Source organism: Anarrhichthys ocellatus, unplaced genomic scaffold (assembly GCF_004355925.1).
Source record: "Anarrhichthys ocellatus isolate YVR2014 unplaced genomic scaffold, GSC_Weel_1.0 scaffold10, whole genome shotgun sequence".
Classification (NCBI taxonomy): Eukaryota; Metazoa; Chordata; class Actinopteri; order Perciformes; family Anarhichadidae; genus Anarrhichthys; species Anarrhichthys ocellatus.
In genome coordinates, this window is record NW_022280040.1 from 5,947,071 (window position 1) to 5,960,111 (window position 13,041).

The window sequence follows — 13,041 nt, forward strand, 5'->3', positions numbered from 1 at the left end:
AAGAGATGGAATGTGTTATATTTGATACTAGAAACTGAAGAACAATAAATGTTTTGATAAACACAGCAATGGCATTGAGTTTGTCTTTATTGTGAGAATTGTGAGTGTTTGAAAAAACTACTTTCAGATCAAACCCACCGCGGTCCTTTAGTCAGAGGACTGGACTAGACTGGACCGGGTGTCATCTGAAGCAGTGGTTCTCAATTTTTATCTTCAAGCCGGTGATCCCTTTAAATGCAAGCAGATCCTTCGCCAAAGAGCGATTAGACCTCTTATGTTGACTGTTATTACTTTGTTACGTTTTGATTGTGATGTTTAAATGCAAGTGAAAAAACTGCAGCACCCAAAAAGTCTTAATAGATGGCACCAACAGGAAAGGTCATGAGAACTCTGAAATAATACTAATTGATTCAAATAAAACATGTGTCCAGCTACTGTAGTCTAGCCGCTTGTTCATCCATCTGTCATTTGCTGAGCCTAGTTAGTCTGTCTTGAAAAGTTCAGTTTATTGACAGTGAGGGAGGAGGCCACAGTAAAGGTGTGTTGCCATGTTTAGGACCAGATCCTTGTAAAAATGTGTTTTCCCATCAAAACTTACCACCTTCCTCCTGAGCGCTCTGCTGGTTGCTGGTTGCTGGTTGCTCCCGCAGAGGAGAGTGAATGTTGCCTGGAAAGAAAACGCAGCGCTGCCATTTGCAGAACTCTCTCTCTTAGAGACGGCCAGTTGTGTTTTCCAGAATGCCAGACCGTTCATGTTTGCAAATGTCAACATTTGTGAAAGCCGTTGTTGAGCCCGAGCAGACTGAGGGCCCCCAGAGGGATTAGAGGAGGCTCTGTTTACCTGCTCTGAGGAATGCTGCCCTGCACGGACGCTTTTGTATCTGTCAGGGACCCAAGGTCACCGCTCCGGCAGAGATGGGCCTGCTTTGTCCCTCCTCAAAGTTTCCACCTCACAGTATCAACAACCAAACACAATGTGGGCGACCTGGGAGAAGGAAATGGAATTCCTGCTCATGTTGCTACAGTGTTCAGAAACTGCGGCTCAATGGCCCTTTTTTTTAACCTTTGATAAGTCTGGGTGGGAAGGGATTTGTGATTTTCATAGGAAAAATCAAAGAATTTATTTGTATTCTAATATATTTTGGGAATTAATTTGCACTTTAGTACACATTTATTCATTAAGATTCATTCCTTAAACCTGAATCATTGAAAGCCACTTCACACAAATGCATTTATTCATTAGTTAACTAGTAAGTAGCAGTTCCAGCTCCTTTATTCCTGTGATTTGACTCAATTTTCATATAAAAGCAGCTTCCCAGCAGTACAGGTGTTTCACCGCGTGGCGTCGCACTTGTTCAACTTAATAACGCGGTGAGTGGGAGAAACCGATGCTGTAATCGACGTTAGAAAGATCCTTTTTAATACCACAGAACACGTCAACAGAGGACATAAATGATGACTTAAAAACCCTCACTATTAAGTCCTACATGCACGTTATAAGTCCCTGTGAAAACACTGGAGGATTATGGCGATTTGTTAAAGACTGACAAATGTTTTTACTTAAGCTGTGATTGAGACAATGCCTGCGTTTCTTCCGTCAGTCACTGATGGAGCAATCTGACCTCAGCCTGCAGACACCGAGAAGCGCGTTTAGGGCCAACAAACACACTTCTGTTTAATTTGTCTGCAAGTTCGGAGTTATTTGCGGAGGGCAAACCTCGTTAAATTTGACATGGGCTCTCAACATTTCGCAAGCATGCAAAAGGTAGTTCAAAGCGCCATATTTTCTCCATTTTGTAAAAAAAGAAAGAAAAGAAAAGGCTAGCAAACAGGGTGGGATTGTGTGTTGGCTCTCCCGCTAAAGCTCGTTCAATTACCATGTTAAACAATTATATGTTAATTATAACCGCCCAAAGAATGAACGCCTTGTTATAAAACACATGTTGGATCAAAGTGAGAAGCGCAATACAATTTGTATTATCGATGAGCTGCTCCAACAACTCATTTGCGACCTTAATTTGGCCGGAAAATGCCTCCTAATGTTCAAATGTTCCCCTCTTGTGTTTACTGTGAAGTTCACTCAGACAAAGACATGTAACAACTGCAAGTTTGAAGATTTTCTTTATCTCATTTTTGTAATAAACATATAAATAATAAACTCTAGACATTTTTGACGCATCGCCCTGTTATGAAAGTTAACTGGTATGGTCTGGCTATATAGACTATCCAAACTTTGCATCTGCCGCAGGTCATTTCTATAAAACTATTTCCCTATTACAAAATATGAAAAGAAAAATACATTTTAGTACATTTACAGGAGTTACTTATTAATTTATTTAACGAAACTGTTTCAGTACTACTTTAACTGTTACTGAATTGTCAGAATCTGCATTTAATATTTTTCTCAGAGGAAAACAGAAAAATAGAAAGAAGACAAAAAAAGAAAAAGCAGAGAATGCAGACATGAGGCAGAATATCTGTCCCTCTCCGACAACTTAAACGAACAGTTTCCAAAATAATAAAATTCTTAATAAACCAAGCAGTACAAGATTTTCCAATACTTTCCCAACTACTGTATTTAAATTAAAATATATTCTCATATCTTACACTATTTCAAATAACGAAATGTGATTCGGTAGCGATCTGTCAAAATCTAATTTACAATTCTGTGTATAAAAATATAATTTATGGAACCCCGCGAAGTTTGTTCTCCCCAAAATATAACAGTCAGTTGCACACATATGCACATATGAACATTACAACCTGTCAACGTTTGCTCCTTTCTACATCTTCTTCTTCCTCTTGGCGATATTTTTTATTTTTCCATTTTTTCTGTCTTTTTTTTTTTTTTTTTTTTTTTTTTTTTTTTTTTTTTTTTTTTTTTGCATTTCAGATATACAAAAATAGATTATGCACAATTTGCTGCGCACACCGTTTCAGAATCCATTTGTGTGACAGCAGCGAGTTCACATGAGAATAAATTATTCAAAGAGAAACTTTTTTAAGGCTCCATTCATTCTTTGAAAGGGGACACATGGAAAAGTCACTGAAATAAATATCCCAACTCCGCTGGGGCCTTTGTCTTGTTTGTTTGTTCGTTCGTTTTTTTTAATTATTATTATTATTTTATTTTATTTAATCTACTGAATAGTTCGTGTGTCCTACATGTAAGTCTCATTCTGCTCCCGTAGTAGAGGTTTCAACTTGAGAATACTGACATCCCAAGTGGATGGATCGAGTGGCTGTCCAAGAGCCATGTTCCTAATTGATAAAGGATCTTGGAGTACCAGTGCACTCCGTCGTTCTGTGCGCTGACTCGAGGCTGGGAACTGAAAAGCAACGAGGACACCCAGTGGGCGAGCCTGACGGGTGCCAGGGCCCAGTGCGCCAGGTCGTGGTCTTCGATCACTGCGTAACAGGACGCAAGGACCTGGTCCACCACGACGGTCCCCTGCACGGTCACCGGCGCAAAGGAGCCCTCGTGCTCTTGCGTGTAAATCCGTTTTACGGTCACGGGCTCGAGTCGACTTCGCTCGGAATCAAACACGAACACCTTTTGTCCGGATCGGACTTGGCTGGCGAAGATCGCCGACATCCGCTCCCCCTCCGTGGTGTTGCGGCTGACGAAGAGGAGGTGCGCCGCCGTGAGGGTGATTTTCTGGCCCGAGACGGTCTCGATCACGTAGAAGAGCCTCCTAGTCGTTGAGTCTTGGTCGATGAACATGATGAAGTCTGTGTAAATCGGTTTTCCGTCGTCGTCTGCTGCTAGGACCCGGTCGCCGGTTTGGAGGTGTTTGACCGCCTTCTCGGTGCCATCCTGAAGCGTGACCGTGGAGGAGCCCGGGAAGCAGCCGCCTGACTTTGCTGCCACGGAGTTTTCTGTTCAAATAAAAGAGTGTGTTGTTGAAACACAATATACTTCTTTTTACACTGTCAGAAAATGTTTATTAAGTATATTGTAGGCCAACTGAAAAAATATTGTTTAAATACTTTAAAGACAATAGATGTTCCAAAGCAGCAATATTTTAAGCTTTTAAAACTTAAAAATAACAAATGACACGTGCCTTTCAGCCATTCAAAAGCCCATTCAAAAGCCCATTCACTAGCCTCCCTTTTTTCGCTCATATTTGTATTTTTCCTGCCTACACACATCATGGTGGGCCATATGCATTTTGCATAATGATGCCTGTCTGCTCCTCCGTGCCAAATGCGTATTGGCTTGGCCCACGTTGTCTGAGACGAGAAAACTGAAAGCCTTGGCTCATCTATTCTTAATTAAAAAACCCAATAAAGAGCAGCCATTGTTATTCTAAATCAGCTTGTGGATCAAGCTACTCTTGGTAAAGAACACTTACGCCTTTCCCAGCTACTCGTCCCCATATTTACTCAGGTGCAGAAACCTCTATGTGACAATTCACACAAATAGGCGACTCACAACTACTATTTACCCAGTGGAGCCACTTTTCCAAGCCTCTCGAGTCGTAGATTTGAATTTAAATGAGGGCCCGGACTCTTAAATGCTTTCTGTTGTGCAACATCAATGCGCCCTCTTTTCTACCACCTCTCGCTGCTTTGTTGTCAGGCTTGATGACAATAATTTTGGCCTTGGTGGAGCTCTTCACATACCAGTCTCTTGGGACCACACTGTCCTGCACACAGCAAAGGGGGTTTCCTGCTCTGAAGTTGGGGCTTTTAATCTTCTTTTAAGATTCCCGAGCATGAAATAAGGTGACAACTGAAAACCAGATTTACCCCAACCAATTCAACATTGTTCAGCCAAATCCTTTTGGTAAAGTCGCATGACCCCTAATGACACGTCGGCCCGGCCCATACTGTGATCTCAAAACGTGTGTGTTGAATGATAAGTAAGGGATTTATCAATAAAGTCTGAGCTAAAAAAAAAAAAAAAAAAAAAAAAAAGGTGCCACGGTTCATCAGTCAGTGCAAGCAAATAGTTTCTAAGCGCCATAGGTGTCCTGTAGCTTAGTAAAGGCCTGTAAGGTTGTTTTAGCCCCCCAAAAAGGAACTAAAACAAAGATTGTCTTTAAACTAAATACTGGATCTCAAAGCTGAGTCGAATAAAATCCGGAAAAAAAATACCTCAAACCAGAAATTATTTTCGTTCTGTCATTAGATGATCAAATTCTAACTATAACCTAAAAAACATCACAACTTTCAGTATTTTCATTTGGCTTCCACTGTTAAAAAAGAAAAAGTCAACAAAATGATTAGCTTTTCTAGGTCACACCGAGGAACCGTGTTAGGTTATGGCCGTGGTTCCCACCAGGAGACAGAGTGGGGCGGTGTAAGATCAAGAAATAAGCTGCATGGGAAATGCTCATAACGCCCCATACATCATTCATAGAAACATGTTTCATAGTCAAAATGAATGGTTACACTCTGCTCTCCAATTACCTCATGAGACAAATATTGAGTGCACGTTCTTGTGATTATTCATTAACTGAATGAGAATTGTTTTTTTTTGTTGATGATCGTAAAATGTATAGTTTTGCAATAAAAAAAAACGTGGTGTTGTGTTTCTGATCTCACGTGGTGTTTCTTTTAACCTGTACATGTTGCAGCCGATTGGTCACTGAAATCAGTTTTTTTTGGACACTTGAAAAGCATCAACTTCCTTTTTGACACCTTCATGACGTCTAATATGCTTTTCCTTCGCAAGCAGCTGAAGGGACTCTGATCTAGCATGGGAGTTTTCTAAAAGATAAGGCATGGCTGCAGCTTCCCAGAGCTGCACCTGCTCTTTCAGATTACAATCGCACCTGACGGGAAACGTGCCCCTGTGATACATCTGGTTATTTTCTCCTTACAGCCAGCAGCGCAGTGCGCATGACAGCATTTTTCTCTTGGTACAACGAGTAGGCTTCCCCTCTCATCTGTGCAGCCTTACCTGCTTTCACGGAGCAGTGGATGTGGGCTTTGGATTCATAGTAGACCCAGTCGAATCCGGCTTCCACCGCCAGCCGGGACAGAGTGCCGTACTTGCTCTTGTCTCTGTCCGAGGTGGTGATGTCCACGGCCCTGCCCTCATAGTGGAGCGACTCCTCGAAGTGGTGTCCGTCTTCGTCCCATCCCTCGGTGACCCGCAGCTTCACCCCGGGCCACTGATTCATCACCGAGATGGCCAGAGAGTTCAACTTGTCTTTACATCTCTGCGAGAGGGAGAAAATTTGACCGGTTAGTCACCTGTTGTGTCCAAGCTTTGCACACTGTGAGGAAGTCCCCATCTAGAACAGCATCTCACATCATCTTTTCCTCAGAGAAATAAAATATTAGAAATAGCGCACCCCAATACACATCTGGTCCGTTTGTTTTATCTCTGCTGTCCATCACAGCGATAACGATTAAAAGTCAAAGTCACCGAGGCCTCGCCCACACCTGATTCCTCCCAGCTGAGGTGAAACGCATGGCGCTGAACTGCATCTTTGAGCTTACATGTGTCAGTGTGAGCAGCAGCGTCAGAGGGCACATCTCGGATAAGAAAGCTGCTGATGAAATATTGATAAGGCACGCGTTCGCTTCACTGGCCTATCACACACGGGTCTTTGGTCTTGGAAAGGTGCGAGCAGCATCCCTTTCTTTCCAAAAGTGTTGAGTTGGACACAACATGCGGCATTACAAATTCATGAGTTCGTATTAGGCCGTGCAATGAGCGAGTCCTTTGTTGGTTGCAACTTGTCTGTTTTCGTTAAATCAATAATTGATATGCAGATGATACGAAGGTGATCTTCAGGAGCAGCTGGCTGCCTTAAAATATCTGGAGTTTGACTTATAAATAAATCGTCGCACCCCAACCTCTCCGCGCTCTCAATGAAGATGCTTGGCCTTCTCCAAGACAACTATTCTCGACGCTCGACCAATATGTCAAATAAAACATCACAAAGAGTCTTTTCAGCCCAACCGCGGAGGGAAACTTTCATTATCCCTCTCTTGCAAAGTCTGAGAAACGTGACATGCCTCCTTAAGTCGGGGTGTTTGGGCTGCTGACTGACAGACTTGTGAGATATCCAGGGATGGTATATGGGCGCACAGAGAAGCGTCTATGTGTGTGAGCCACTGTCCCTCTCGTCTTCATGGACAGCCTGCGTGTCCTAAAGCGAGACGGTTCACACAGACCCAGAAACTCATATAACAAAAAAACTAAACAATAAAAGCATAATATCAGTGGGTGTTGTATGAGGATATCACACTTGTAGAATGTGATGAATAAAAAAAAAAATAATAAAAAGCCCCCCCTCCCCAACCCCCCTAAAAACCTCCCACATTCTGAGTGGGATTGTCGGAGTCAAGAGCCGTAAAGCTTAACCTATTTATTAATTCATTAGGTCGTGTGCCGCAAATCAAGTCAAATTCTGCTCAGCCACCGTGAAGCCCAGCAGGGCGCCCTAGACCGGCGCTTTGTGCTCGGGGTAAAGTTGTTCAACAGCCTCCCTCTTAATCTTTTCACAAATGATTTGGTTAGAGGAAACACTTATCAGCTACCTGTCAGTGCAAACAAGCCGCCAGCTCGTCTCTTTTCCCACCCGTTTGCACTGAGGGTATGAGACTGCATGAGTCCTTTAACAGCGCTCCACTGCTAACAGATCTAACAGTGGAGATTTTATTCCGCGTGGAAAGTAACATGTAACGGTGTGGATGACACGATTAAACAGGGCAAATCAAGTATTTTCTTTGATTGTGGATATCCTTATTCAGCTTTAAATGTTGTCTCTGACATGATGAAACAAACGAAAGTACACAGGAAAGACACTGAGCCATCTCCCCTCTCCACAAGAGAAAATATACACTTATTTTGGGACCATACTATTGCACGACTGAATATGAAGCTATAATTTGTGGATTAGATGATGGGAGTCACGCTGCTGTTGATCTCGGGCCCCGTCACTCAAAGAGACATTGTCTCTACTTTTCTAGGAGTATGCTTGTTGAAGCGCTTTTTCAAGTACATATTATAGTCAAGTGAATGGATTGATTAATTGATTTATTGCACACACCTAAGGCAGCCACTGCACGCACATGCCTTGTTCCATGTACGAGTACAGTTATTCTCTAAAACGCAAGAAAACAAGGAAAGTCCACTATATCCATGCGTAAAACTCGTGCGTAAGAGCCCACTAGGTTCATGCGTAAAGCCGTGGAACAGCGCAAAGACCGTTGGCACAGCGTAAATTGTGATATAATGCTTAACCCGCGCCAGAGTAGCCTTTACAACAGCTCAGCTCCTCTCTTCTTGTGCATCCCCCAATTTGATGACCTTATGTCGTGTACGATAAGAACAATTTCACCTGTTTTAGCTTACTATGGCCTCCTGCTGACCAAAGGTCATAAGTTCAAACTGCGTTTTAAGGCCCAGTGAGGGGTGCCTAAAAAGCATGTCACACTTCGAGCATGTTGTTGTCTTTTCTGTAAACCCTCGAATGCTGAGTGGAAAGCTGACGATAAACCTGATGCAACAACTGACCTTTAAAAAAAAAAAAAAAAAAGAATCTGTAAAACAGCAGCTCCCAAACATGCGATTTTGAGGCCCCCCAATAGACAAACGTCAGTCATATAATCAAATCTTATCTGAGGGACTCCCTCCTCCTTATAGTTTTATACAGACCTGTAAACACAGCTGTGTATACAGCAGGTGGGGTGTTTTACTAAGATGACAGCTTTGCAGATCCATGTTACTCAATATTCTCATAGATGAATGAAATAACAGTGAAATCAAATTATCCACCTTTTTTTTCTGGAGCCCGTGGAACCTCAACGAGGATCCGAGGGGGGGGGGGGGGGGGTCCCCTGAACCCCAGTACCCCAGTACCCCAGTTTGGGAATCACATCCCCACGCGCCTGTAATTTCATCATCTCTGTGTGTATGTGAACCTATAGGTGTATCACAGAGGAGATGTGGGGAGGGCTGAGAGGGACGCCGAGACCGCACGCACAGTGAATATTTCATCGGAGCTCGTGCTCATGCATGGTGCGAGGCACGGGTTCAGGGACTCCGGCGCGCGCCTGGCTTCATCACCACCAGCACCACCATCACCATCACCAGCGGCATTTTATTATTGCTGAGCCAATATCACCCAAGCGCTTTTAATAATTCACCAGCATCTGAGTGCTAAAAGTCATGCTGAAGAGACGCGGCATCCTGCAACCACGATATAATTCTCCCCGACGTGTTGTGAGCCTCGTCTTATCTGTACAGCACGAGCTGTGAGCTTTGATAACTAACTGCCTACATTAGGATGGAGTATTAAAAAAAGATGTCATCATCCATGCGCGCTGTGCTCCTATAATTGACCGAGTCCCACCCGTGTATGAAGTCCTGATAGTGTTCAGAACACTCTCAAAAACATGTCACTGTTTTCATGCGCTGGTGCACATCATGCGAAAAGGCTGAATTACAGCAGCCTGTGCGAGAAAATGTCTGAATGAGCCACGCCATGCCTGAATAAACCCGGCTGTTTGAAGCGGTGCGCATCCCCAGCTCTGTGTGTTCAGGGCTGGAATAAAGACAAACGCGCTTAAAACGAGCCGCAATGTAAAGCTTAATTAGGCAAAAACATGCTGAATGTCCTCCCGACATGTAATGTAACGTGAACGTGCGTCCGCAAGACAACAAATAGAGCCTCACAAAAGATACAAATATAGATATGAGGAGAGGGGCACATTAATATTTTAAATACACTGTCACAATCATGAAGGCCGAGTGTCCTGACTGTCCGCCTGCACATCACTTCTCCAGCTGGATTTCTGCATTCGCTTTCAGAGCCTGCAGCCTTTGAAAACTCCCGTGCCTGGTGCATAAAGCGCATCTGCTTTTACAGGGAAGTTAAAAAAAGGGCTCAGTGTGAAGAGTTCAGCAGCGGGTAAAACAGACTTCCCTTAAGGTGCGCAATCAGTCTGACAAGGAGGTTGTTGCAGTGCGCAGTGATGGTGCGTTAGGAGACGGGCAGTAAGGGTAGAAAAAAAAAGGTTCTGTCTCCTTACCTGAGTCATTAGCCTGTCGGCACCGGTGTTCTCCTCATCCTTGAATATGATGTCTGTGTTATAATTGGGAGTCAGCTCTTTAAATCGCTCGGAGTTTCTTGTGATCTTGCCTTCGTATCTACCGCTTGCCCCGAGGGTCTTCTCCGCCACGTTGGGGATGAACTGCTTGTACGCAAGAGGTGTCAGCTTCTTCGGGTGTCTTCTCCTGCCGTAGCCCCTGCCCGGTCCGCATCCCATCCCAGAGGACACCAAGGACAAGCAGATGAGACCGACCAATACGATTCTGGTCCAGAGCAGCATTTTCTTTTTGTCCTTTATAAGATCTCAAACGAGTCGCCGCTGCTATCTCTATACCGTCTGCCTCTCCCGGCTCTCGCAATGCCCTTGTCTCCTCCTCTACTTCGCCTTCGCCTGGTCTCTACTGTGGCAGGTGCGGAAATGAACGCCTCAGACAAATGGTAATAACGGGGCACATCGAAGGAGGGTTTAAAAAAAAAAAAGTAGTGAAGGAATTAAAAGCCACGGGATCTCTAGTCGAGCTGCAGCCGCTTGTGTGAGGCGACCGCTTTTACTGCTTTGTATTATAGCACCGATCTATTGCAGAGGAGGGATTTGATTGGCTCGCCTAGACAAACCCTCCTGATGTTATCCCACAAAAAAAGATTTCTTCCACCTGAGGGTTAGCCTGTGTTGCGGGGAGGAGGGGCTGTTCCATGGGAAAACATCAATTATAAACCGTCTTTTTTCACCCTTCCATTTTTTCAGATTTCACAGGAAAGGACAGACAGGAGCACTTGCTCAGTGCTGGGCTCAAATCTGAAGCAGTGTAGTTAGGTGAAGTGATTTCAGTACGTGTGCAGTAATTGAACTGCGTCTGGGATAACTTTCCGCGCAGAATGCATTTCCCAGGAGAATAAAACTGCTCTTGGACGCGCGCATGGCCCGCGACTGCGCTGGATGATTTGGCTGTGACCTCGTATCCTCCAAATATATGAAAAACACAATGAAGAGTGTACTTACTGTACAAATAATGAGATTGGTGGAACAGTTTCCTCTTTAAAACAACATGAACGCACGGACATGGCTTTAGAGACGTTTCATAACATTTAGGTTAATCGAAGTCTAAAGAAATCTGATTTGACACTTCTCAATTCTTTGAAATTTCAGTAAAACTTGAAAATAGACCTGCACTAATTCCTGCGCAGCTCGTGCACTGTGCGTCCTTGTTGCGCCCCCGTACTCGTCAAAGCATTTTATTCTTTAAATTAATATTTCCTCCGATTCGTTTTTATTTCCTCTAGACCTATATTGATATAATGACAGTGCATATTCACACTTCTCTGACTCACAACATAAAGTAGACTCCGTAAGAATGAGGAACGGGACAGACTTACAGGCTTCTATGGATGAGGCTTTAGAGAACGCATTCCAGGCTGTCCGACTCATCTATGGCCAATTCTCATTGGAACCAATCTATTTAGGCCTAAAATGTTCCGCAAAGATCACTCCATAGGTTATCCTACACAATCTCTTCCTTCCAAAGTCCACTTCATTGACAGATTAAGCATTGGTACCCCATTGTATTCCATAGTTGTGGCAGACATTTATGTTTGCACCCAACTGTAACTTCCTCTTTACTCCTTTAAAGGAGAAGGGGAGGAGAGGGGGCTTCTCGCACTCATAAGCAGTAACACCCAGCACTTCTGTAATTAATTCTCCACCCCTATTAGATTGGATTTCAATCACCAACCTTCCCGAGTTGTTTTTAACCCCAAAACACACATATAGTTATATTCCTGTGATTATAGCCAGTTGGGAAATAGTTTAGTGTTGTTGATTAAATGCAGCATGGTACCATCACACATACAACACCACTGTATCCCACATTCAAGGCATATCGGTTCAGACGAAAGCAGATATTTCAAATGTTTCAGGAAGGCAAATTATGTGTGTGATAACAAACCAACTGTTAGAGTAATTACAGGAAGAGAGGCTGTTTTGGGGGCAACTTTAGCTCTCATCACGCTGACAGTGTGGCACAGGTGCTCTGAAGTGAGGACAGATATGCCAGCCTTTGGTGTGGCTTCAGTCTCATTAAACCTCACTCTGGCTGACCTCCAGTCTGGTGGTGTTCAGTCTGTGCCAGGCTCGCAGCACCGCAGCACCATGGCAGGTGAGACTGCCTGCCGCTGACTGAGATCATGAACATCAAATCTTGGCCAAAAGACGGCTTGTGCACTTGGCCCACTGCCGTGTAACCCCCAACCAAGATACTGCACCACTACCAGTGATGGCTTCCAGTGCACACGTCGCTGAATTGACATGTAGATGTCTTTTCTAGACATATTTCAGCAGTTTTTTTTGCAGAGGTACTGTTCAAACACAGAGCTGACAGCAGTTGTGGTGCCCTGAGGGACACCGGAGGCTCTGTTTGGCCCCAGGTCAGAGTCTTGGTTCAGGTGTCACAGCTCTGAGATAAAAACCTGGCATGCCACACAAACACCTCAAAACCACAGACGGGAGGGGGGTGAGGCAGCGAGGGTCCATAGAGGCCTCAGTCCTCGCATGCAATAAAGCATGATATGATCGTAATTATTATTGTTATGATTGTAGAGACTTTAAGGGTTTCTTTGTAAATGAACCAAGTGACAAAATGTGATGCTAAGTGAAATGAATAATGCAGAGATTGCGATGAATAATGCAGCCTAAAGAGCAAGGTGTGCTGATGTGACAGACTGCATTTGAACTTGAGTTTCTCCCACAGAGGAAACCAACCATCTATCTGCCCGACCCGGGGCAAATAGTATTTGCAAACATTACACTTCATTGTTTGGTTTTGGCCTCCTCCAGTGCCAGATGGGTGGAGTTTGCAACTAAAGGCAGTAGAAATCATGGCAGACAGTTTAGACAATTAATCAAAAATATCTAAGGCCAATTTAGTATATGAAGTTCTGATTGAGAACTTATCTTGAAACGGTCTCAAACATCCTAAAACAAACACTAAACATACTTGCAATACCTGCTTATTTCTGTTCTGGACTGAAA

General features: G+C 43.8%; 1 protein-coding gene across 1 annotated transcript; it reads right to left on the reverse strand.

Annotated features, from left to right (window-relative positions):
- Nucleotides 1–1,840: 1,840 nt before the first annotated feature.
- Nucleotides 1,841–10,596, reverse strand: shha (sonic hedgehog signaling molecule a). The gene is made up of 3 exons (XM_031849988.1): nucleotides 9,997–10,596; nucleotides 5,909–6,170; nucleotides 1,841–3,879 (listed from the first exon to the last, which is right to left on the reverse strand). Exons 1-3 carry the CDS (start codon nucleotides 10,294–10,296, stop codon nucleotides 3,200–3,202), a joined length of 1,242 nt encoding a protein of 413 aa, XP_031705848.1. The 5' UTR covers nucleotides 10,297–10,596; the 3' UTR covers nucleotides 1,841–3,199.
- Between the last annotated feature and the right edge of the window lie 2,445 nt (nucleotides 10,597–13,041).

Bases quoted from the DNA above. Each gene is read 5' to 3' on its own strand.
- shha (XM_031849988.1), bottom strand. From the start codon at position 10,296: ATGCTGCTCTGGACCAGAATCGTATTGGTCGGTCTCATCTGCTTGTCC. The intron at 6,171-9,996 runs GTAAGGAGACAG...TCCCTCTCGCAG, and splicing joins CCGACAGGCTAATGACTCAG to AGATGTAAAGACAAGTTGAA. The intron at 3,880-5,908 runs GTAAGGCTGCAC...TTATTTGAACAG, and splicing joins CCACTGCTCCGTGAAAGCAG to AAAACTCCGTGGCAGCAAAG.